Source organism: Sebastes fasciatus, chromosome 11 (assembly GCF_043250625.1).
Source record: "Sebastes fasciatus isolate fSebFas1 chromosome 11, fSebFas1.pri, whole genome shotgun sequence".
NCBI lineage: Eukaryota > Metazoa > Chordata > Actinopteri > Perciformes > Sebastidae > Sebastes > Sebastes fasciatus.
This window is the reverse complement of record NC_133805.1, coordinates 14,809,253-14,834,238: the sequence shown is the minus strand read 5'-3', so window position 1 is coordinate 14,834,238 and position 24,986 is coordinate 14,809,253. Positions and strand designations below refer to the sequence as shown.

Here is a 24,986-nt window from a genome sequence, read left to right as displayed (position 1 = left end):
CTTCCAAACATTACACGTCATCCACGCCACATGTATGTTGGTGAGAGGTGTGTGAACAGCTTGCATATTTGTTACCGTAAAGTTCAGACTAGATTTGTAAGTGATAGAAAGACATTTTAGTCCAGATGGCTGTTGTTATGTCAGCACACCTCACACTGAGACCTGAGAACTTCTACTGTTACTCATTGCAGGACTTAAAAAACTCTTTACATCTCGGATTTATTAAAAGATATCGGATAAACTCATTAGACTGAAGATATTGAAGTTTTATGACATGATGGTTTATTCAAACAGTCGAGGGTTACGTTTCAAAAGAAGCTGAAAGTACAGACAAAACGTCCTCCAGTTTTTACTGGTATCTTGTACAATCAGTATGAATATTTTAACGGAATAGTTTGACAGGTTGGGAAATGGGTTTGCTTTCTTGCGAGAAAGAGAGTTAGATGAAACAGTTGATACTATTCTCATGACTGTCCACTTAGCCTATTACAAAGATTGGAAACAGCTAGCATACCCACAACCTAAAGCTCACTAATTAACACATTTGTAGTTTAATCCATATTATTACAATGTGTAAAATTGATTTGTGGTTTTATGGGGTGTGTCAGACTGTTTTTTGACCGGGTGCAGTAACTTTCTAGAGTCTTGTTGTCACTGTGAAGTTGCCAGGCAACCAGCGCAGTGTAATATAATATGTTAATTAGTGAGTTTTAGAAGAGCTGGTAGATTTTGTTACCTTTGGACAGAACCAGGCTTGCTGTTTCCCCATTTCCAGTTTTTGTGCTAAGCCAAGTTAACCATCTCCTGGCTCCAAGTTCATATTGAACGGACAGATATCCATCATCTCATCTAAAGACCTTCACACACCCGGGGGCGTGACGAATACATGACACGGAAATGTGAAATACTAGAATAATCTAGAGCTTTTATTGTGAAAAGGTAAGAATGAGAGGAGTGGATCTGGTATGCGCTGCCTTTGTCAAGGTTGAAAAGAGTAAAATAATTTCCCATCTTGGTTCGGACTGCAGCGCCTCTATGTTGTTGTTTCATAAATATAGGCGCAACTCAACCCGTTCCACACGACACGATTAGTTGATGCCTTGATTTGCGGTTCGAAAGCTCAGAAAATCAACCTTGTTCCAAAAAATTTGTTGCTTTTTCGCCGGGCAATACTCGCACTCTGTGTGAAAGTATTCATGACAAAAACAACAGTTCGAAAAAATATATTGACGTGTGATTAATTTGCACGTCAATATTTTTTCAAACTGCTGTTCGCCCCTTGAGTGTAAAGGCCTTAAGTTTTGGCAAGAAAGTGAATAAGTGGAATTCCAAAACAATTATTCCTTTAAGGCGTCTGAGTTTGTGCTGCCATCAAAAATCCAAATGCTGAATCCCTTCAAATACGTTTCACTATTCAATAAATATGTCGCTATTTTAGCCATTACAAACATGTAATTCTTAGTGCAACTTAAATGGATTGCAATTTGTAACATAGTCTTGTATTGCAAACCTAGCAGAAGACATTTCTGATTCAACTCACTATCAGTAAAAGGTGAAAAAAAACATCCACACTGATTAATTTGTTGTGGTGTTGTGAAACATCCTTCCACACGTGAGTTTCACCTTTAACACAACAACAATTCTAAATATAATCCTTGAAACTAATTAAAACAATCCACAGGATAATCAAGCACGTGTGAATTACTACACAAACCAAATCTCTGTCACTGTTTTCCATCGTTAGTGGATAGCTTATTAAACTGGAGCACTAATGATTGTTACTCATAGGCACACGGGCTTTAGAGGTGGCAACACGAGGTGAGCGGAGAGCGCAAAAGAGTCCAAAATGTATCAGTTGGACCATCACAAAAACAAACAACAACACATTTTGGTGCAGCAGCTCTGTCGGTTTCACTCACCTTTACATGCACCACCCTTCTCTTGATATCCTGGGTTGCAGAGACATCCACCAATAGGAACCAACCACTCTCCATCAGCACCGCAGTACATTTTAGGCTCGTCTCTCTCTTCTGATTGGTTGACACAAGACCCCCTGACCTCCACTAAGGAAGACGTATCGGCCCCGGTGACAGTGTCAGGGAACGTTGCCAGGTTACGGATGGTGAGCGGGCAGGTTTTGTAGAAAACTCTGACGGAAACCAAAGCGATGCAGGCGCCAACATCCTGAAAGGCCAGGTAGAAACCCTTCCGGGTCGTGACCTTCACGTCTCGCACCTCGGTGTTCAGTTTCATGATGCGATCCCCGACGTCCACCTGGGTGGGAAGAGAATGGAGCGTTAATGAAATGTGCACTAAACTGTGGCAGCCCTTATTAATTCAATTCGCTTGTTCAACCTAAAGTGGGAGCTGCTATTGAACCGTGGCTGATCTTCCCATTTTCAGCATTTGGCTTTCATCCAGATTGACTCCTATTGACTGCAAAGGTAAAATAAGCTATAATGCCTACAATGCTAAAAATCAGAAGTAATTTTTGTGAGGACTCGGCAAAAGCCCCCAGCCAGCATTCCCGGGACGGCAGAATGGACATCCCAGATAAAAGTGATTGTAAAACAAATAAAAAATTACAGCTAAGTGCCGCAGGGGTTTTTATTTTCAGGATAAGAGCAAATTAAAGTGAGCAGAGGAGGGAAGATAAAGAACTCAAAGCCTGACTCAGTTGTTCAGTGTTACCTGGGTGAAGCTCTCGTCTGCTGCCACGGTGTCCACCTTAATGAAGCTGCTCTCTTTGATGTAGCTCTCTCTGTCTTCGTTAGACTCGTGGTAGTACAGATTGAATGTCTCCTATAAGACAAAAGGGACAGAACAAAAAAGACTGAGGCGTCTATTTATCATCATCAGCACTCATCTTTTCTCTTAATATGATAATGAGTCAAAGGGGGGTTTGTGCTTGGATAACCAGCAGCTGTAATATATAATAAAGCGCCATTAACAGCGGCATGTCCATTAAGTAATTAGCATAAAAGTTAACATGTTAAAGAAGTCAAGTCTTTAACGGAAATCTGTGTTTAAACTTTCTACTACGCCCAAACCACACAATGATCATCATACTCTGACATTAGAAGTGTGTTTTCTGGTACCTTGCAGGTGCCGGTGACTCCTGGCAGGCTATTACAGTCCCTCAGGGTGAACTTGACTTCAACGTAGACCCGCTGAGCGCCGGACCGAGGGATCCAGTCTGTCCTCAACCAGTTGTTTTGATTAGGTTCTAAGACGTTGCACACCTGGTACGTTCTGATAGGGATGTTCTTCTCATCCATTATACTCACCTCTTCCCACTGCAAACAAACACACATGCAAATGTATTAGTACTAGGGCTGTCAAAGTTAACGCAATAATAATGCGATAACGCAAATTCATTTTAACGCCACTAATTTCTTTAACGTATTAACTTTCGCTTTCCGAGGTTGAACTGGGCTCGGTGTTAAAGCTAGAGAGAAGATACTGGTATCGTATGAAACTACAAAACCTAATGAATCCATTGGTACCAACCATGTCATACTAGCTCGTTGCGAAGAAGGTTGAATAATGCTCCAAACTTACACTACATTTTGGTGAGGAAAAACTTGCATGGCCATTTTCAAAAGGGTCCCTTGACCTCTGACCTCAAGATATGTGAATGAAAATGGGTTCTATGGGTACCCATGAGTCTCCCCTTTACAGACATGCCCACTTTATGATAATCACATGCAGTTTGGGGCAAGTCATAGTCAAGTCAGCACACTGACACACTGACAGCTGTTGTTGTCTGTTGGGCTGCAGTTTGCCATGTTATGATTCGAGCATATTGTTTTATGCTGAATGCAGTACCTGTGAGGGTTTCTGGACAATATCTGTCATTGTTTTATGTTATTAATTGATTTCAAATAATAAATATATACATACATTTGCATAAAGCAAGCATATTTACGCTTCATATTTAAGCTCCTTAACGGCAAACTGTGTATACTTAAAGTCCCAGTGAAATGGAAGTTAGTGCGTCTTTAGCTTCAGTATTGAGGATTCCCCAGTGAAATTGAATATTTGAGCGGTGTACAGTTACAAGAGGGATTTAAATCAAATTCTTTGCATTTGTTTGGACTGCAAAAACATGGGCGGGCTTACAATGTTGTCGCTAAACATTGCAGATGAATTGATGGATGGATGTCATGGTGTTATTGTTTGAAATTGGTTGGTACTAGCTTACATAAGCACACATCATATTTGGCTTTACAGGAAGAAAAGATGATTGGATTTTGATAAAAAAAAATATGAAGAAATTGATTTTTTTGCATATATTGTTAAATAGTTGCACAATATGAGCAGGGATGTGATATAAAAGGGTTAAAAGGGCATTTTTCATTTCATCTCAACGTTAACATTACAGGCCCCCACTTTAAAACATGTTCCATAAATATCATCAAAACAGATGCTCCATCAAAGTGATAATTAATTGGTGAACATTAATTGGCAAAGTTGTGAACGTGTTGCGTGGTGAGGCAGGTAAGAGCAGGTCAAAACTTTTTCTTATTCAATGAACAAATATAATAATTAGTTACCAAGTAGCAATGCTTCTAAGTGAAGTGAAAATTAAACTTGTAAGACAAACTATACTGGAAAAACAAAGTTCGGAAACTTATGTTTGGTGGATTATTTCTCTGTTGTTACAATGCTAATTGGCATTGTATTTTACATCGTTGGAAAGCCTGTTTATTTACCTTCGCAATGATGTCCAACTTGTAAGGATCATGCATTTGTGGGATGAGCAGCACAGCTGATTATGTGGGTAGCGCCCAAGAAAAAATTGCCAAAATGCTCATTGCGAAGGTAAATGAACAGGCTTTCCAACGATATAAAATACAATGCCAATTAGCATTGTAACAACAGAGAAATAATCCACCAAACACAAGTTTTTGAACTTTGTTTTTCCAGTCTATATACACAGATGTTGTAAAAGGGATGTGAATGCGGAAGCATCTTGTATTTAAAAGGTTGCTGTCTTTCAAGTTTCAGTTGTCAGAGTTTCTGGCAAGTACTTAAGTGCACCAATAAGTAAGGGTTTTCAAAACTAAGAAGGCTAAAAAATAAATAAAAACAGCCCGTGGTGGCAGCTGAATGTGTTGGCTAAATGTTTACTGTGATTATTACAGCAAGTACATTTTCATACTGCACTGGCATGAACTAAAACCGATGGCATAATCTAAAGTTTAAACTCAGCTAAATTCTAATATTTAGCCCTAGTAGACACAAGCTTTAACACAGAAATACTCTTACAGAAGTAGTGACCACAAAAAAACACTCCCTGTGGAGATACTTATCTCATTTTTTTACCACTTGAGGAAATGTTTGTCCTCACAAATACAGAAAAACAAGATCAATACATTTCCGATGCTGGGGCGCATCCTCTAACATGTGAAAACATCTATTTTTGCATCAATATTCAGCAGTGGACAGTAGTTCAGATTTGTTGCGACTCCAAGGTTTTTACAGGCACATTTCCATACGAGAGAAACAGGCTCAACCTTCACTGCACCATCCATCTCAATAGAGCCGACTATTTGCCTTGTACTGTGACCCTTCAAATGACCGCTTAGCCTCCCAACTCCAAATTGGCTTTTTATTGCCACTGAATAATAATCTGCTCTAGTGAGAGCTGTATACACACCAAATGTGGCGTGTCGAGAGAGAGGGAAAAAGGGAGAGTCTGTGTGTTGTTGGGGGGGGAGGGGGTCTGTGTTTGAGTGTGTGTCTAATTGAGCCTGATCGATATGTAATCAGGACTGATCTTATTGGCCAATTGGCTTATTATAGATATATTGATGAATTAATACTGGTGTATATGTTTGTAGAAACTGCAGTGCAGTAATGTTTCATAGGCATTTGACCAAAAAATGTCTTAATTTGAGTTCATGATTTTTATGTTTTTTATTGTGTTTTTGTGTGTTTATTTATTTATTTAAATTTGTAATGTCCAGTGAGGTTTATGGTTTAGCATTTACTGTCTTACTGTCATTTTGGACAGTTAAGTTTAATGTTTAAACTAGGGCTGTCAAAGTTAACGCGATAATAACGTGTTAACGCAAATTTCTTTTAATGCCACTAATTTCTTTAACGCATCATCTTTCGGAGGTTGTAGCAGGCTTAGTTTTAAAGCTAGAGTGGTATCATATGTTACTCGAAAACCTAAGAAATCCATTGGTACCAATCATGTCATACCATGTCGGAAATTACGTTAAATAACGCTCCAAATTTACGCTAAATTTTGGCGAGGAAAAACTGGCATGCCATTTTCAAAGGGGTTCCTTAACCTCTGATCTCAAGATATGTGAATGAAAATGGGTTCTATAGGTACCCACAAGTCTCCCCTTTATAAACATGCCCACTTTATGATAATCACATGCAGTTTGGAGCAAGTCATAGTCAAGTCAGCACACTGACACACTGACAGCTGTTGTTGCCTGTTGGGCTTGAGTTTGCCATGTTATGATTTTAGTGTATTTTTTTATGCTAAATGCAGTACCTGTGAGGGTTTCTGGACAATATTTGTCATTGTCTTGTGTTGCTAATTGATTTCTAATAATAAATATACAGTATATATACGTTTTGCATAAAACAAGCATATTTGTCCACTCTCATGTCGATAAGAGTATTAAATACTTGACAAATCTCCCTTTAAGGTTCATTTTGAACAGATAAAAAACGTGTGATTAATTCCTAATCTATCGCGATCAACTATGGACAATCATATGATTAATTGCGATTAAATATTTTAATCGATCGACAGCCCTAGTTTAAACATTAGCTAATAACATCATTATCAGATTTATTATCAACATCGGTCCGACTCTTTAGTCTGCAACTGTGCACTCCAACAGTAGTAGTGAATACAAGAGTGTGTACGCATGAGCGACACCACATGGTCACGTCTTTGTGTTTTGTTGTATGTTTATGTGTGTGTGTGTGTGTGTGTGTGTGGGTGTTGCAGGGTATGTGTGTACTGAAGAAGAGTGCTATGAAAAAAAAAGCTGTCACGGTGTATGATGCCTCCTTGTCTAGTTTCTTTTGTCAGCAGACAGAAATCACAGCTGTCAGAGGAAAAAAGAAAAAGCTTTGCCCCAACCATACAGAGATGGTGTTTTGTGTGTGCATGTGTGTGTGTAGCTGAGGGATATGGAAGGTGGGGGGTGCCTGTAATCAAAAGCTCAGTGCGTGCAGACCAGGACCCCGTCAATCAAGCAGCATGTGAGAGAATGAGAGCATGGTGACTGAAGAAATAAGAGTCAAGTTCACCAATAACTCTTAAACCAACAAAGAAGAGAGAGACATTGAGCAAAAGAGAAAGAGAGAGAGAGAGAGAGGAAGGACATTGACGGCAGATCACAATGTCCCAATAACAAAAAGTACAAAAAGATGAGAGGATGCAATACAACATAGATATTTACAGGATTCATCCTGGCAACTGCATGGTAGTAAAAATCCCTAAAAAATGACACCCACCACCAAGCTGGTTTATGCCTTTTCGCGTGCCAAGCACGACGCCAGCAATCTCATATTAGCACTTAGGCTTGGTGAACAACAGCACATTTCAAAATCTGTGGGATGATTATTTACAGTTCCCAGACCAAGTGTGTACAAGTGTTGTGTGAGTGTGCGTGTGAGTGAGTGAGAGTGAGAGATAAGAGTGAGTGTGTTTTCCAAAGAGAGAACAGGTTGTAAACAGTGTATCTGTAAAAAAGCTCCCACTCACCCCTCCCTCGGAAGGACTGGCTGCCCATTTCAGCTCTCCTGGCACTGTCCTGGTATCCAGCAGGGTCACTAAAATGCACACACACACACATACATGCAGGTGGTTTAAGGGCAAACAGCCTACACTGGCTTCAATAAAATATAATAATTCAGCAGAAAGAAATAAGTTAAATTTCTTTGCACTTGGAAGAAGGCCAATAAATAAATGACTATAGCTTGGGACAAATATGCAATTCGCAGGATTTGTTATGTATACAATTACTTTTAATAATAACATGCAGGTGGTTAAAGGGCAAACAGCCTACACTGCTTCAATCAAATAAAATAATTCAGCAGAGAGAAACGTTTTTGCATTTGGAAGACTTAACCACACCACAAGATGGCCAATAAATAAATGACTAAAGCTTTGGACAAATATGCAATTAGCAGGATTTGTTATGTACACAACTACTTTTAATAATAATGATCATTTCTATTACATAATATCAGTCTATATAATTTAAAGTTTTGATTTGATGGCGTCAAATCCAATTTATGCATAAAGAAACACCATGAGTTTCACTGTTTAACTGTTAATGAATAAAAGATGAATCTTTCACACTAAACTGTGCACAGTGGCCATATCATGCGGGAATATCCAAGAAATAATAGATTTTTTTGTGACAAGCAAGACAGAACATGCAGCTGAACTCCGAGAGAAACCAGGAGAAATAAAAAACTGAAATCTCCCCCCAAAAACCCAACTTTTCCTCTGTTCAAGTTTCATGCATATTGGCATATCCTGCTCTTTACCATCCTAGGACGCGTAAAGGAGCGCATGCACGCAGCTTGTGTCACCCAGCAGTGCCATAACCACACAGACGATTCCTCTCCTCACTCACCTTCGTTTGGTGGATAAATCCTCGTCCTCGAACTTGAAACTAGTGTAAATATCCAGATGGACGTAGAAAATGTTCGCCATAGCTTGTGAGCCATGTGTGCGGCGGTGTGAGAGCGCGCTGTGTGTTCCTCTGGCTGAAGCGGCTCCATCATCCCGGTGGGAAAAGTGTGTGTGAATGAACCCAAGTGTGAAAAGCGAGTTGGATGCAGCAGCAGCAGCAGCAGCAGCAGCGGATACTGGGGCGGTCTCTCCTACACTCAGATCAGATGCTTCCCTAAATGCTGATTCAAATGACAAGAACCAAAGAGCTACTGCTATTAATTGTCCAATCTCATGTGGTTAAGAGTATTAAATACTATAGTGGCGGTAGTAATAGTAGTTCTAGTATTAAATCTCCCTTTAAGGTACATTTTGAACAGATAAAAAACGTGCTTATTAAGCTATCTGCTTCAACGTTATCATTTCTACAGTTTATATATTTTTTTATCTAAAAAAAGAGAAAGAAATGGATTTTTTGAAATTGTGGATATGATTTGTTAGACTTATTTGTAAGGCTCTATGGATTAAAATAGGAGATCCTGAAAAGTAATAGCACACTTAACTGCTTATTATTATGCTTATTATTATTATAAAAACTTTAAATGATATAATGATTCAAAATGACATTTCTCCTTATTTTTCCAAAGACACCTGATCTCCTGTGTCTCCAACCGCACCCCACTTTCAAACCACTAATTTAAGGAAAACTGATGTGAGTCTTAAAATGCAGAGAGTCAGCTCCTCCTGTTTGCTATAGATCTCAACTCCTCTCCTTAAGATGAAGCATTTGCAGACCAACTACACAGCTACTCTTGGGCCCCTTACCTTTACCCCTGAACCTTTGCAAATAATGAATATTTCCACTTTGTGACCATATAATAATAGAGGATATAGTTCACAACTCCATTAACTCCATTAGATACACTGTGTCCCACGTCAGAGGTGACATTTAGCAGTGTTAACCCTGAAAGTTGCCAGCAGGCACAGGCGTCATAAAGGTCACATCATCACGCCTTTTATTTTTAGCCTGAAACATGAATGTGTCACAATTTCCTGATAAAAGGGCTGAACTGCTTGCATTTTGGTTGCCTTCATGGCAACTGAGGTTGTTGGAGGCTCTTTGTCCTGAGGAAGCATGAAGAGTGTGACTGCAGCGCCACCTGTTGATGGCTGCTGGGGTGAAGGAGGAGGAGGAGAAACCCAATGAATGATCAGGCATCTTTCATAGTAGGCTGTTTGGACATTTTAGAGCTGATAAGATGAGGATAAGAAGCCTTAATCATTCCCCCACCATCTGTCCACTACAGTTTATTATGTTTTATCTATAAACCCCAACAAAGTTTAGATACAATAAAGAAATAAGAGCAGAAACAGAAAGGCAGAGGACCATGGCCTCGTGTAGAAGCGTGGTGGCGCAGACAAAGAGCAGGCTCATGACCCGTCCTCCTACACTCTCCCTCTCTCAAAGACTCTGCTGAACAATTACTCTCGATGGAGGCACAGCTTGAAGAAGTAAATACTTTCATTCCATCTGTTGTAGGAAAACTCTACCACACAAGGTGAAACAGAGATGTGCTTCACTTTGTTTAGTCCTTGTTCAACACGTGCAAAAGTAAGCTCTGATAACCTTTGTTGGAATCGGCCAACACAGAGCACGGAATAGCACGGCTGATTTCAAGTAGAGCGTTTTTTAAACCGGGAACTATATGTGTTAAGTGTGTGTGCGCCTGCATTTGCATGTATGTGCTTGTGTGAGTCTCCGTCTCGGGCCGGTCTCCATCTCGCTTTGTGTCTTCACAGTTGCTACGCCGAAACCATCTCGATCCCCTGTAAGGCATCATAATGGACCCAGGAAGAGCATCTGGCGCTTTGAGACGCCAAAAACGATCTCCCCGCTTCGACCTGCCACTCTTCCCCCATCCACCATAATACCGTTTTTCACGTTTCATTCTCCCCCAGCGCCACGACAGACTGCGCAATCACAAAGACCCAATTAGCCAAGAGGGGATCACGATTTCGCTCTGGGACCGACGGACCAATCGCATCGGGCGGCGTACGGCGAGGGCCTATGGGGCAGCGGCGCAGGTGGGTGGGACATGGCTGTGGGGCGGAGGTGACACGGTGACATGGATGGAGAACGCTCTGTTGTTTCTGGTCATTTGTGTCAGCCAAGTTTTGATTGATGACCGTCGGGATGTTTTTCCCACTCTCCCCTGAGATTCCCAGCTCTCTGGAGGGGGTTTCCACAACGGGCCCCCAGCCTCGAACCACCACTTTAAGTTTGGCCCTTAGCCCTAACCCACAAAAACACACATCTACACACACGCTTTTTGTTCCACTTGGGGGCCCCAGATGGCAGCTGCCCACACATCTGTATTATAAAGCACTAAATATAGGCCCTGTGTCTGTTTTTGTTTTTAATATTAACCTGCGTTCGTACACATACAGCATCTCCAAGTGTCCAGTAGCGATGAAGGAAGGGGCAGAAAATAAATAAAGCGAAGTACATGCAAAAGAAGCCAAATGTAAATGCGTGCGAGAGTGTAAAGAGAAAAGCCAGAGGGACTGTAGGTGTGTGGGTGGCGGAGAGAGATGAACAAAAGAAGCAGAGAAGAGAGCTGAGGAGCAGCGCATCACCAGTGAGGATTTGATTGGGTGGGTGGGTGGTGGTGTAGAGAGAGGAGGGGGGGTGTTGGGTGTTGAAAAAGGATCTTCCCTCAAAGCCTCACTAAGATATTCCTGGAGCGAGTTAGGTTTTCATTTGGCTTGCAGTCCTATACAGAGTGCTTACATCGTACTGGGAGCTAAAAGCATTTAATATTCATACCACTAGACTGATATTCTCTGGGTTAGATGACAGATAATAGTCAGATTTTCTAAATCTGTACGGTGCGAGTGAACTCCTCGGGTCATTAGCATGTCAGAGGCGTTCCGTTAGTACCCAGCTCTCTCCGTAACAGCTGCTAGTCTGGCGAATTACTCAATTCATGTGTGCGTGCGTGCGTGAGTGGTCTGTGTTTATGCACGCGTGTGTTCGGTATAAACAAAGGAAGAAGCGAACAGACGGTTACATCAAAAAACACCAAAACACCAAAAGTGTGTGTGTGTGTGTGTGTGTGTGTGTCGTGCATCATACGCTCACTTTGATGATTGACAAAATCTCCATCAGCATCTTGCTTCTGTGCGTCTATGTGTGTGTGTGTGTGTGTGTTCACACGGAGAGTGTTTGCGCGGCGTGTTTGTGTGCGATTGCATAAACATGGTGTCACAGTGATGAGATGTTCTCTCCATCCATCTGTTCTGCTGGCATTTACATCGTCAGAGGGCTACTATACAGGAGAGACAGAGAGAGAGCGATAGATAGAGAGAGAGAGAGAGAACACAAGAAAGATAAACAGTTAGAGTGATTCTACGATAATGTTGGTTTTTGCCTGTCAGTCACCAGAGCAACAACACACTCTCAGGTCGCCCGTGGAGCTCCGAGAGGCTCCATTCAGACGTGATCTTTTAACATGTCTGAGGGTTTCTAAGCATCCGTGAGAGGATGTGCGCGAGAGTGAAGCTGCAGCGTGTCTTTTCCTGTGGATGTGGTTACCAGGTTCTGAGCGTGCATGTGCGCCTTTGTGGACGTGTTTTTGAGAAACGGAGAGAGATCTCATTGTTCTGTTCCTCCTTATCTGGCGTCTCGGCGGACAGCCCGTGCGGTTTCCCCCCTCAGCGATGTGACCCGGCTGTGATACCGCACGCCCTCGTCTCCGCCGATAACAGACCACCCTAAAAATACTCCTCTTTCTACCACTCTACACTCTTCCCCTCTGTTCTCCTCACCTCTTTCTGGCTCACTGTATCCTCCGGGGTCTCCCTGGCCAAGAGTTAGCTCTGCCAGACTAAAATACCTCTGGGCGCTTCCTAAAGTCACAGAGGTCCTTTAAGTCTATATTCTCCCCTCCTCTCGTCTTCTACTACTCATTGTGTCGGAGGCCGTGGATGTTACAGTGTTGGCTTGAACAGCAGAAGTGCAACTCACACTGTTACATCACAAGTTTTCTTATAATTTTCCACAATAATTCCTCATTCGCCTTCCCCCCCGCAGCTACTTCAGTCACCCACACTCTGGACACACAGGGCAGATGGGATGTAGGAGGAGACGGTGAGGACAGAATCTGCCGGGCTAACATAATTATACATCAAGTAATTTACCATAACTCCTCAATAAAATATTGAAGAGCGCATTGTTTTCCATGCCTCATGGGTTTGAAACTCTGGAACAATGCTAATTATGATAAACTAGGCTTTTTTTTTTTTTTTTTTGAAGACCGTGCTACAGCCAAGTGCTTTGAGAGCTTTTTCATCCCTCTGCTGCCTAAACTCTCCTCTGTTGTGAAGTGCTTTTATTAAGGATGCCGACAATGCCCCTTTCTGCTGGTTTGAGGAAGTTTCTTGCTAATTTAAAACACTTTTATTCTGAATTCTTTTGCCACATTTGACACTCGGGGTTAGGAAGCTGTCGTTTTTGTGTGTGTGTGTGTGTGTGTGTGTGTGTGTGTGTGTGTGTGCATCCTCGCCTTTCTTTTGGCCCAAGCCCACGCAGGTGACCAGAGGGGGCCTTGTGTGGGTGGACAACTCAATGGTGACCCCCTCTCTTTACCCTCCCCTCTTTTCTCGCCCTCCGTCCACCAGCATGAGTCCAAAAAAGAGGGAGAGGGGCCCAGGAGGAGAAAAAGTCTGTTTCACACCCACCCTCAAGCAAACGCACTGGCCAAAATGTTGCAATCGCCAAAAACAACAACGAAATAAAGAGATATTAGAATGCATGTTGGCCTTTGATCAGGAAGTAGCAGCTTCTGTAAAGATGAGACAAAGCATGAGAAGTGGTTGCAAGGGGTTTCCTGTGAAGTAAACAAGTAAATAGAACATTAACCATTTATTATTTTGATAAGATAAGAATATTTTTTTATATTAACAATAAGTCAAATCACGTGATATGAAAAGGAGTTGCTCATAGTGACGAACCGACAGAGGATTATCAACCCGGCTCTGCAGTTCCCCTTCAGCTCTAAGGAGCGTTTTGACTGAATGCTAATGAGTCTGCTGGATGTGTAATAGGCAACAGTTTGCTAAGACATTAGCCAATCAATGTGATAAGGTGATAATTTGTCAATGTTGTGTTTACAGCTTGTTACGCTGCCCAGAGTGTCATTTATGAAGTAAAAAAAAAAACATTCTCTGGATATGGCTTCTCAGATGTAACAGTTTACTGCTTTTCTCTTTTTCAGATCACTGTAAACTGAATATCTGCAGAAAATAAACCAATTTGGTTGTGATTTTCAGGTATGAATTATTTGTATAATTTTTTTGGACAGAATTAGGGCTGCAACTAATGATTATTTTTATTGTCGAGTAATCTGTTGATTATTTTCCCGATTAATCGATCAGTTGTTTGATCTATAAAATGTTGATAAATGTTGATAAATGGTGATCAGTGTTTTCTCAAAGCCCAAGATGACGTCCTCAAATGTCTTGTTCTGTCCACAACTCAAAGATATTCAGTTTACTGTTATAGAGGAGTAAAGAAACCAGAAAATATTCACATGTAAGAAGATGAAATCAGAGAAGTTTGACTTTTTTGTCTTAAAAAAATACTCTACTAATCGGTTAGCAAAATAGTTGGCGATTAATTTAATAGTTCACAACTAATCGATTAATTGTTGCAGCTCTAGACTGAATGATTCAAGGCTGCAACTGACGAATACTTTCATCATTCTGCCAGTTATTTTCCAAGAAAACATTTTCAGATAGCTTGTCCAATAAATATTAAATTTTCAGTGATATAAAACAGGAAAGCAGTGAATCTTCACATTAAAGAAGCTGAAACTGAATGTCTGACATTATCCTCAATACTAATACTTAAAAGGATTAATAGATTAATAAATGATTTCTGATTTATTTTATGTGATCGACTCATCTAAAATGATTAATCGCATGATCAAAAACCAAACTTAAAAACGTAAATGAATCAATAATGAGAATAGCCATTTGAAGTAGTAGTGTGTGTATGTGTGTGTTTCATTGAGGAAAGACATGATGACGATAAAAGGCTGTGTTTTTACGGAGGATTAGCAGGGATTAGGCTGTCAAACCAGACGATTGTCCAGTTTATCATGTTACCTTTCCCGTTATCAGTAACCGCAACAAGTCACACAAACACACAGAAAGAGGATGGATCAGAAGCCGGGATATAAACTGCCCCTGAACTTGTGAAAACATGCATCACGCACTGTGAAGAGTGTTGGCTGTGGGGGAGAATGTTTACTATCGCTTCTCTGCTGCTGAATGACATTAGTGTATAGCAGCGCTGAAACCATCTTATTCTACACTTTTGAGGAATAAAATGTCACATTATAACTGGCAATCCCTACTGTTGTTATGGCAGACATTCAGGTTGTGTGGGACATTCACTTCACATCCACTTCTTATGTCTTGCTTGACGTCCATCAGTGGCCCATACCAACACTGCCCCCCTATGGGTGAAGGAGGCACAAACTGCTGCCGGATACCTTCGAGCGTGTGTGTGATGGGCTAAATTGAGATGTGTGGGCCTGACTGGCAAGTGGGTGGACAGAGGAGGTTTCAAGGAGGGCACAAGTTGGGCAAGACATAACGAGAACATAATGAGTCATGATCTCTGAAACTGTCACGAAATGACAAAGCTCAGAGCAGTTAAACAGACTCACTAGATCAGACAAGGCTGTTACAGACAAAAAGCGTGACTATATAAGATTAATAAATATTAAAACAAATCTATTGGCATGGAAAAAAATAACACAGGTACAAGGATATGTTTCCTTATGCCAGTTATTTCCATTGAAGGACATGCATTATAAGCATTATAAATAGAGTTGCAACAATTAATCGATTAGTTGTCAACTACTAAATGAATCGCCAACTATTTTGATAATAGATTAATCGTAATGAGTAAAAGTCAAAATTCTCAGATTCCAGCTTCTTAAGTGTGAATATTTTCTGGTTTCTTTACTCCTCTGTGACAGTAAACTGAATATCTTTGAGTTGTGGACAAAACAAGACATTTGAGGACGTCATCGTGAGCTTTGAGAAAACACTGATCGTCATTTTTCACCATTTTCTGACATTTTATAGACCAAACAACTAATCAATTAATCGAGAAAGTAATCGTCAGATTTGTTTTTTCTCATTTGCTTTACCTCAATTCTTGAATGAGAACGAGAGTTCAAATCTCTGAACTAATTGGTTTGTTGTTTACAACAGGTTAGAATTTCTCATTCATTCAAGTGAATTGCATGTTTTTTGGCACATGTGCAAAAGAGTAAGTACAGTAACCACTTGTACATGTCTTTCTGATCGATACTGATGAGTTGATTCTCAGTGAAACTGTCGTCCTCTTCACAACTTCTAAACAATCTTTCGTTTGAACCGTCACGTGCGAAATGATCCATTGAATCATCAAAATCTGTCAGACATACATGTACAGTATTCAATAAAACTCTATGACGAGGAGGTACAACTTGTTGTTTTTGAACCACAGCAGGTTTTTTTTATTGTTGCAGGGTTGTTGTTGTTTTTTGGCATAGTTGTCATTTTGTGGCAAAAATTCTGTTCACTGTATATGACTTTACATGAAAGATCACAGGTGAAATTTCTGTTTTATAGCACATAAATATACTGTAAACAGATAAATGTGCATTTCCTTTTTCTGTGTAGCTACAGTATTGACTTTTCCCAGTAAACTTTTTACCTACTGTTGAATTGGGAATCTAAAAAGCTCAGTGTGATACACAACAACATTCAACTGGACAAAACTGACCTTCTGGTGTAGTACAGTAAGCAGTCAGCGTCAACAAAACAGAGACTTGTATATAAGAAACATTTCCAGGGTTGACTGGTGAAAAAACACCTAATCATTTTGACCAGTACGGCTCACACGATGACAAAACAACTTTTCATTTTGGTGGCCAGTTTACTGATACAATAGCTTGGTTTTGAAGCATGAGTGAAGTGTTTTGGGTGAGTTACTACCTTTTGCAGACATGCAATAGAGTTGATGTGATGCCCAATCAAACAGTTTTGACAGTTGCAGTTTAGAGAAAGTCTGTAAGACTTTTGTGAAAAATGAGGCTAAGCGATTGAGGAAAAACTGTCATCAACAATGAAAATAATCATTAGTTGCAGGCCTAATTATAAACAAAACAGCAGGAGTAAATTGTCAATTCAGCTCACTTCTTTCCTGTCCAATTAATTCTAGTGGATTCCTGTACACTCAAAGATGCATTAAATCTAATGTAGAAAACGTACTATGATGTCGAGTCATTTCAAACACACACACACACACACACACACACACACACACACACACACACACACACACACACACTTATTAATCATAGCTACATGTGGTGAGACTCATTCAACATCCCCATCAGCTGTAGTGGCCCTAATCTGTTGTTGACCTTCACACTCGAGTTCCTTGTGAAAAGGTCAACAACAAACAAGGGATCCGTTGAGTGTCTCTCTGAATAAACGCGCAAAGAAAATCGTTTGCCACGGTAGTGTTTATGTATTGCCTGGCAAAAATATCTAGATGCAATCACATACTGTATGTAGCGTAAATGGGGTAACAGAAAATCCACAGTGACTGTACAGCATTCATGAATTCATTCAGCGGAGCACGTGGCATTGATTTTTACAACTAGTCATTTGCAGCTCGTACGCGTAATTTTTGTGATGTACAGTAGTACGCTATAGAGCGTTTACAACTCGAAGATGTTGCGCCTATCTAGGTCAGCTGAGCTAGATTTGGAGTTGTCAGCTTTCTGCAAACTAAATAGGTCATGCTAACGAGGAGGGGGGAATTTTGACAAGCCTCTCATACTCCATCAGTTCTCACAAAACAATCTCAAGATTGCTGATTATGTAAAACACCCTGACTCCAGCTTTAAGCTACAATGTCAAATTATGACAATGGATATTACAGTCAGTTCTTGTCAACACTAGACAATATATGAGGGCAATATTTCATGTAACAAATTCCATTTAAGCGTAATTATGCAGGCGTGTGCACTGAGAGCTAAATATGCAGCAATATACTGTTTGGAGAAAACTAAATGAAACGAAGAAAGTGTGACGATTAGAATCTGCTGTGCTGTATATGAAGAACTTCACAGCACAATTATGAACCCAAAAAAGCATAAATATAGATGAGTGCCCAAGGAAATTCTAGGAACCCAATGCATCAGTGCACCAGTTCCTCTGTGAGACTCTCACATGCCCACATAAACAAATCTAGGCGTTGCATTATGGCACAGCAGAGGCTTAATTTTGTTGTGATCAAAGTGCAATGTGTGCAGATCTGGTTGCCATGATGCAATAGTGGGCTTCCTGTCCTCAATTTAGGAGCCACAGGTTAAAAAAACATGAAGGGTACTATAAGTATAAATATATGTGCAGGGGTTGTGTATTCAGTAAAGTCCTCTGCTGGTTCTTCACGTGGTTGACATGGCTCCCAAAGGTTTGATCGCCGTGACAACTGTTCTCCTCTGCCTCATACTGGGCCTGCTCGGTCCAGCTACAGCTGCCCGTAAGTTTGTTTCACCACATTTCAACTGCTCGTCAATCAGACTAAAATACAGTAGATATTACATAAGGACTCCAAGATGTTAATAATGATGTGTTTTTGTGCAGAGGGTTCCTATTGTTGTACGAGATACAATAGGAAGCCGGTACCCTTCCAGCGTATAAAAGGCTTCAGAGAACAAACCACCAAGGAAAACTGCCACATCGAGGCGATCATGTAAGACTCTCTCCTCCTGCAACAAAATTGCACACTTTGCTGATGTATAAAGTATGTTATCCTGTGTTTATATTTTATATGCTAGTTGCAGTAGTTGTCTAATATATTCTTTATATTGTATATTATATGGATATTATATAGATATATATCTCTAGTGTTGATATGTATATTTTCTGTTCCGGTGCAATGCCTGGATAACCTGCTGTTGTAACACAAGAATTTTCCCAATTTGGGATCAATAAAGTACATCTATCCATCCATGCATCCTGATGATGATATTTGAGTATATCATCGTCAAACCTTTACAAGAGGGTTGGTAAAAACTAACCGATTGCATTTATTCCAAAATATTGAAAAGACACTGGTAATTGTTTTGTGGAAAGCTGCACTAATGTTGTTTCTGCAGTATTTATTGCCATGAAAATAAGCCATTTGATCTAGTCTACCACATAAATTTACTGTCAAAACTAATTACCGTGGATTTTATGACTCTAAAAAAGGCAGCTGTTTGATCTGATCCATATCTCCATAAATTATGTTTATGAATGATTTGTACGCAAGCTGTCTAGGCTTCAACGTTGACAAAATCCAATTATAAAATAGAGCTATGTTTCAAAACTCAATACTTTTTGAATACCAATTTAAAAGCTGGGACTGAATATTTGGTCGAATACTTAAACTAGCTCACTTAATTGATCAGATATTTCATATTATGAATCATACAATTTTAGATTTAAAGTTCCTGTAAAGCTACATGGTGCATTTAATAAACTAAATAATGCTTTTATGAAACACAAGTTAATATTCCTCAAAATATGTTATCAAAAATGTAGTTTTAGTATCAGTACTGGAACTCAGATATCAAATACATATACCTTTATACTATACACTCATACACTGAATTACAATATAGTGCTTTCTATGTGTGTCTAATAATGTGTCTCACTATTGTAGCCTCTACACGGTTAAGAAGAATGAGATATGTGCGACACGGAGAGACGAGTGGGTGAGGAAAGTTCTGGAATTACTCAGGTATGAGTCTCCTACGCACTTTTAAATACCAACGAGTTTCAGTTTGATATGGACTTTAAAATCAGGACAAGCTTTGTGTGTGGTTTTCTTTTGTTTTGGGGGCATTGTGAATAAAAAACTCTGATTTCTTTATAGTTCAAAACTGAAGAAGATGTCCAAGACCGGCTCTGCTGCAGGTGAAACTCGGATCAGCACCACAGAACCCTGCCTGAACTGCACCCAAAGTATCTATTAGCAAAAATCTGGTTTTGGAATTAATCAATCTGTGGTGTAGAAATGCCAATTTGAGGGAGAGTTTGAGAGAAATTGAACCTTCTATAATCCAGTCATGTTGGGGATATTATTTCTGAAAAAGTAAAAATACTTTTGCTTGCTTAAACATATATGCAGTGTCAGCATGTAATCAAGACTTAAGGGGAACCCGAGAAGAGCAGCAAAAGAGAGACTTTTGATGCAGATTATGTGCTTAGCCACTTCTGTTTTTTAAATCACGCTATTGCGACTATTCATTGCCTGCTATGAATCTGCTGCTTCATCAAGTTAATGTGGTAAAACATGCCAATAGCAATCCTCACGAAGAAATAAATTTACTTCATAATACTCCAACATTGTTGTCATCATTCATTTTATCACACACATGTAACTTTCATTGTAACCACGGCTAACGTACTGTTCAAATTACATTTTTTAAATTGTAAATTTTTTTTTTAGCAATAGTGCTTTAAACCAGTGTTTCTCAAAGTGGGTCCGGGGACCCACAGGGATCCGTGGCACTCTGTCAGGGGGTCCGCAAAATAATTTGCAATAAATTATAAAATTGTGCTGTATCATTAAAAAGTGCATATCTACAGATCTGCATCAATAAAACAAGCATATGTCCATTACTCCCACCCATGTTAGTTAGTTTCACATCCCTTACTGAAAGTCAGCTTTAGACTGGTTTAAGTTTAAACGTCTGGGTTTATTAGGACTATGCCATGTCTTGCTACTGTTCAATTTCTGAAAGCTTTTCATATCAATTACTTGAAAAGTATAAATGTTGTCAAGTTGAGTCCAAATGCAATCTGAATAAAATCACCCTCTGTTTAAAAGGTTAAGTGGTATTAACTTTCAATAACATTGCAAATGTCCCTGCTGTGGGACTAATAAAGGATTATCTCATCTTATCTGAATAATATTCAGATTGAAATGTTTCTGTTTATCAATATGAAACAGGTCTAAAGTATTTAGGTTGAAACGTTTTAAAATATAAATAGTTCCAATGGTATCTACAAGTACAAATTGTAGTAATCATATGCTTAATCAGTGTTACGATTAAGAGGGGGTCCTTGGAAAATTCTCTCCACGACAAGGGGCCCCAAAAGGTTTGAGAGTTTGAGAACGCCTGCTTTAAACCAATCGTATAAGATATTTTCAAGTAGCATTTAATAACCCAACATCTGGATGGAAAAGCCCCTAAACATCCCCATGAATCATTAAAAGGTCTATCCACATGGTGCATGTTCTAGTGGCGTGACACATGTGTCTGGTGCACTTAGAAAAAGATGCTGCTGCTGCCAGCACATCTGCTGGAAGGTGTCTGAAAACTTTCCGATGAGCTGTCCTGCCCCCCCCCGAGCTCATGCAAATGCATGACTTGACTGACAGGGAGGCAGTCTCTTGTGCTATTTCAGATCAGCACCCCAAGGGGTTTGGTGCTCTAGCCAGACAAGGTGACTCCCTCAATGACACGCTCTTCTTATCCAAAACACTGTGCTGAAGTAATCTCACGTCCCCACTAGATGGCAGAGTCGATCTGTAGAGAGCTGATCCTCTATCGGCTACATCATGAGGTGTTGATGGGCATTTGATGAGCACAGCTACCTTTGATTTCCAATATCAACCAATAACAGCGACACGTGTGGATCGAGGACAAGAACATTTATTTAATTTATAGCAAACAACAGACATGTCTCAGATGCATTGCTCTGTACTGCATATCAGGGACGCTTTTTTGTATCTTTAAGCCATAACACAGACAGGAACAAGACAAATAAATAGCGCTACTTATAAATAATAAATATTACAGAATAACATTAAAAAGCATTTTAAATATTTTAAATTAATTCAAGACAATTTGCTGTAGATATCTGATGATGGTGGAGCGTTTTCTAAGAGCTGGAGGTTGAAGGGACAGCAGTCGAGCTCTTCGCTGCTCTGCGGATCTGCCTGTAAGACACAATAAAACAAGAGATAACGGTTAAAATAACAGTTTGTGCATCCCCATGAGCATATCTGAAGCAATCAACTAGCAGGAATGGTCAATACTGGAGACTGACTGGGATAACAAAGGCCTACTCACTCTAGCTCCTTGACCTTCTGAAACACCCAGTCCTGTTTCCAGTGGCTGCAGACTTCTCCCTCTGTGGTCTCAAATCTGGGAAGGAAACAACAACAGCTCAACCACAATCCCCAATTTTCACCAAGAACTTTTTTACCATTTTTCATTTATCATCACTCTCACTCTCAAGGAAGTGATACTTACATGACGGCGCGGACGCATGGGAGGGCCTTCCTCTGGACCCTGTAGCCCAAGATGGTAGCGGTGATGTTCACGGCACTGACCTCAGTGCAGCAGTTGATTATCTTATCTGTTTTACAGAAAACAAACAAAGGATTGGTTATTATGAGCCTACATCTCTTTCATTTGCAGCATAAAATATGAATAAATACAGACGGCGTTGGCCTAGATTTTCATCAGAAGTTTCAAATGTGCATGGCAGGGTACAAGTTGTTAAGTGTACTGGAGCAGGCTGGTGGTGTAATATGGTGCAGGATCTCTGACAGGCTACTTACTGGGAGTTGCTGCTGTCATTGCCAGAGCGGTGGCGAGGAGAGCCAGGCAGGCCAGTCTTCTGATGCACATCTGCATGGTTACTGCTTGGGATGTTCCAGAGGTTCTTTGCAGAAGCTTGATTGTTTGATCTGGATGAAGGAGGCGAATGATTTCCTCAGACCAGACCTCTAGGTTTTATACCGTGAAAAGAGGAACCGGGGAAAACTAACCGGATGAAATGTTCTTTCCGCAGAGTGTCTGCGTATCAGGGTGGGGGACGCACTTGGGTGATGCTGTAGTCGGCCGTTTCCTTTTTTGTGATTGCATCATGACATTGACTGAGCTGACTAAGAAATTTACTCAGAATAAGGCCACAGTGCAGCCATTCTTAGAGACTTGCTTTTATCACTTTTTCTATTACTTTTATCACTATCAATAGTTAAATTAAAAACATTAACGTGCAAATAAACTGATAAACCTGCTTTAATCTACTAATGTAGTAGATTTTCAGCATTATTCTGTGTGGCGTTTGCATATTCGTACCATGTGAGTGTTTGTTTCCGCTGGGTGTTTCTTCCTGCAGTCCAGAGATTTGGGGGAAATTGGGAAATCAAATTGCCTGTATGTGTCAATGTGCCTATAATATTAGCCATGTGATACATCAGCATCCTGTCGCGGGTTGTTTCCCATCCTCTTACACAATGCATGCTGGGTTACACTGCACCCCCCCCAAGCCCCTGAACAAGGTAAGCTAGACTAGAGAACGGATAGATTTATTGAACGGATGGATGGGCATTGATAGTATTCTGTATTAGCAGTAATGTTCTTTGTTAACTATGCTCTCTATCTAATGGTGTTTTAAATGATTGCATTTATAAATTCTGCTGATTTCAGCAATAATGTAAAGGCAGCATCATGTGTTGGTCACTCTACCCAAAGTGTCATCATTCTTTCTTTCCGTCGCCCGTTTTTCTCTGGTGCTGACTGTCATGGACAGTACAGCGGCAAGAAAAAGGGGAAGGAAGGAGATCCTTGGGCTTCCCACCGCAATCTCCGGAGCATCCTCCACCCAAATTTGGTCATCTGTCCTTGCATGCTCCGTCCTTTTAGTTACAAGTCTCAACTTGTTCGAGATGGGCCTTTATTGTTTAGACGAGTCAGACAGTATAAAAGACCAAAATTACATTGCAAATGGAAATGTATGTAAACATCTGATTTACCACACACTAAGTGGGGAGTTTTTTTTCACTTCAGTTTACTTGCAGCTTTATAAAAAGTTGTCAAACGTCAAATAACTGCCAAAAATACAAATAAGCAGGTTCCTTGCTGCCAGAAAAAAACTGGGTTTCCAGTTTGTCCCACAAAACCAGAAAGGTTCAGAAAGCAAATGAATTAGTTCTGTCTGGCTTTTATTTGCTTTAAATGATCATGATGGTTTTACATTAATGCTATATACTGTATATTATATACACAATATATAGATAGATAGATAGATAGATAGATAGATAGATAAGGAAGGAAAGAGGTTAAATAAACGCTCCAAAGTTGCGCTAAATTGTAGCGAGGAAAAACTGTCATGGCCATTTTCAAAGAGATCCCTTGACCTCTGACCTCAAGATATGTGAATGCAAATGGGTTCTATGGGTACCCACAAGTCTCCCCTTTACAGACATGCCCACTTTATGATAATCACATGCAGTTTTGGGGCAAGTCATAGTCAAGTCAGCACACTGACACACTGACACACTGACAGCTGTTGTTGCCTGTTGGGCTGCAGTTTGCCATGTTATGATTTGAGCATATTTTTTATGCTAAATGCAGTACCTGGGAGGGTTTCTGGACAATATTTGTCATTATTGTGTGTTGTTAATTGATTTCCAATAATAAATATATACATACGTTTGCATAAAGCAGCATATCTGCCCACTCCCATGTTGATAAGAGTATTAAATACTTGACAAATCTCCCTTTAAGGTACATTTTGAATAGATAAAAATGTGCAATTACAGCCCTAATAGATATATATAAAGTTAATTTACAGTTATAAATGGCACCAAAATGCTAGGAACCCTGAGTTTCTTTGTGTTGCTGTTTCAATATCAAGTATTTTAGTAATAAACAAAAAAATAAGCCTTCATGACGCCCAAAGCTTAATTTCTGAAGAAAGCCATGCATTGCCTTCTTAGGAAGACAGTAGTTTTGATTCATTTTGCAGGAGCTCGCAGGGGTGAATATGCAAATGATCTGTTGATAACTAAGATTAAAAAAAAGAAAGAAAATCCCTACATAGTTTATGTGTGGGATATAGGTTTCTCAGACATGTACACCGGTGTTTTAGTTTACTTAGTAACACAGCAGACCTTCATATGAGGCTTAAAGGACGACTCCTGTGGATGTTGTGCATGTTACAAACAGAGACAAGCAAGCTAGTATTCAATATTCACTGTAACAAAAAAGCCTAGTTAAGACTGTATATAATATATAGTTTTAACATCCATAAATCTCCACACCTGGTGAGGAAATATACAGTAATATGATCTTTAAAGAAGGAGGCTTAAGAAGGTTGGCACTGACCCCTACTCTGCACGTCGTCACCTGTGTAGTCTATATTTCACCATTGAATTTGTCATTGTCATTTCAAATGTGGCATT

The 24,986-nt window shown here is 40.0% G+C and overlaps 2 protein-coding genes across 4 annotated transcripts in view; one reads left to right on the top strand and one right to left on the bottom strand.

Annotated features, from left to right (window-relative positions):
* LOC141777025 (ephrin type-A receptor 4-A-like) overlaps positions 1–8,859 on the bottom strand; it is a 29,914-nt gene extending 21,055 nt beyond the window's left edge. Inside the window, exons 1-5 of one of the 3 annotated variants that reach the window (XM_074650946.1) lie at positions 8,625–8,859; positions 7,745–7,812; positions 3,099–3,296; positions 2,692–2,802; positions 1,920–2,274 (exon numbers count right to left, since the gene is read on the bottom strand). In XM_074650946.1, the coding sequence (XP_074507047.1) occupies positions 1,920–2,274; positions 2,692–2,802; positions 3,099–3,296; positions 7,745–7,812; positions 8,625–8,775 (883 nt within the window). In that variant the 5' untranslated portion in view covers positions 8,776–8,859. The remainder of the gene's footprint in view (positions 1–1,919; positions 2,275–2,691; positions 2,803–3,098; positions 3,297–7,744; positions 7,813–8,624) is intronic. The other 2 variants (XM_074650944.1, XM_074650945.1) reach the window with 2 other exon arrangements.
* A 9,263-nt stretch (positions 8,860–18,122) lies between these two features.
* Positions 18,123–20,124, top strand: LOC141777024 (C-C motif chemokine 20-like). The gene is made up of 4 exons (XM_074650942.1): positions 18,123–18,275; positions 18,380–18,488; positions 19,443–19,520; positions 19,656–20,124. Exons 1-4 carry the CDS (start codon positions 18,194–18,196, stop codon positions 19,753–19,755), a joined length of 369 nt encoding a protein of 122 aa, XP_074507043.1. The 5' UTR covers positions 18,123–18,193; the 3' UTR covers positions 19,756–20,124.
* Positions 20,125–24,986: the final 4,862 nt, after the last annotated feature.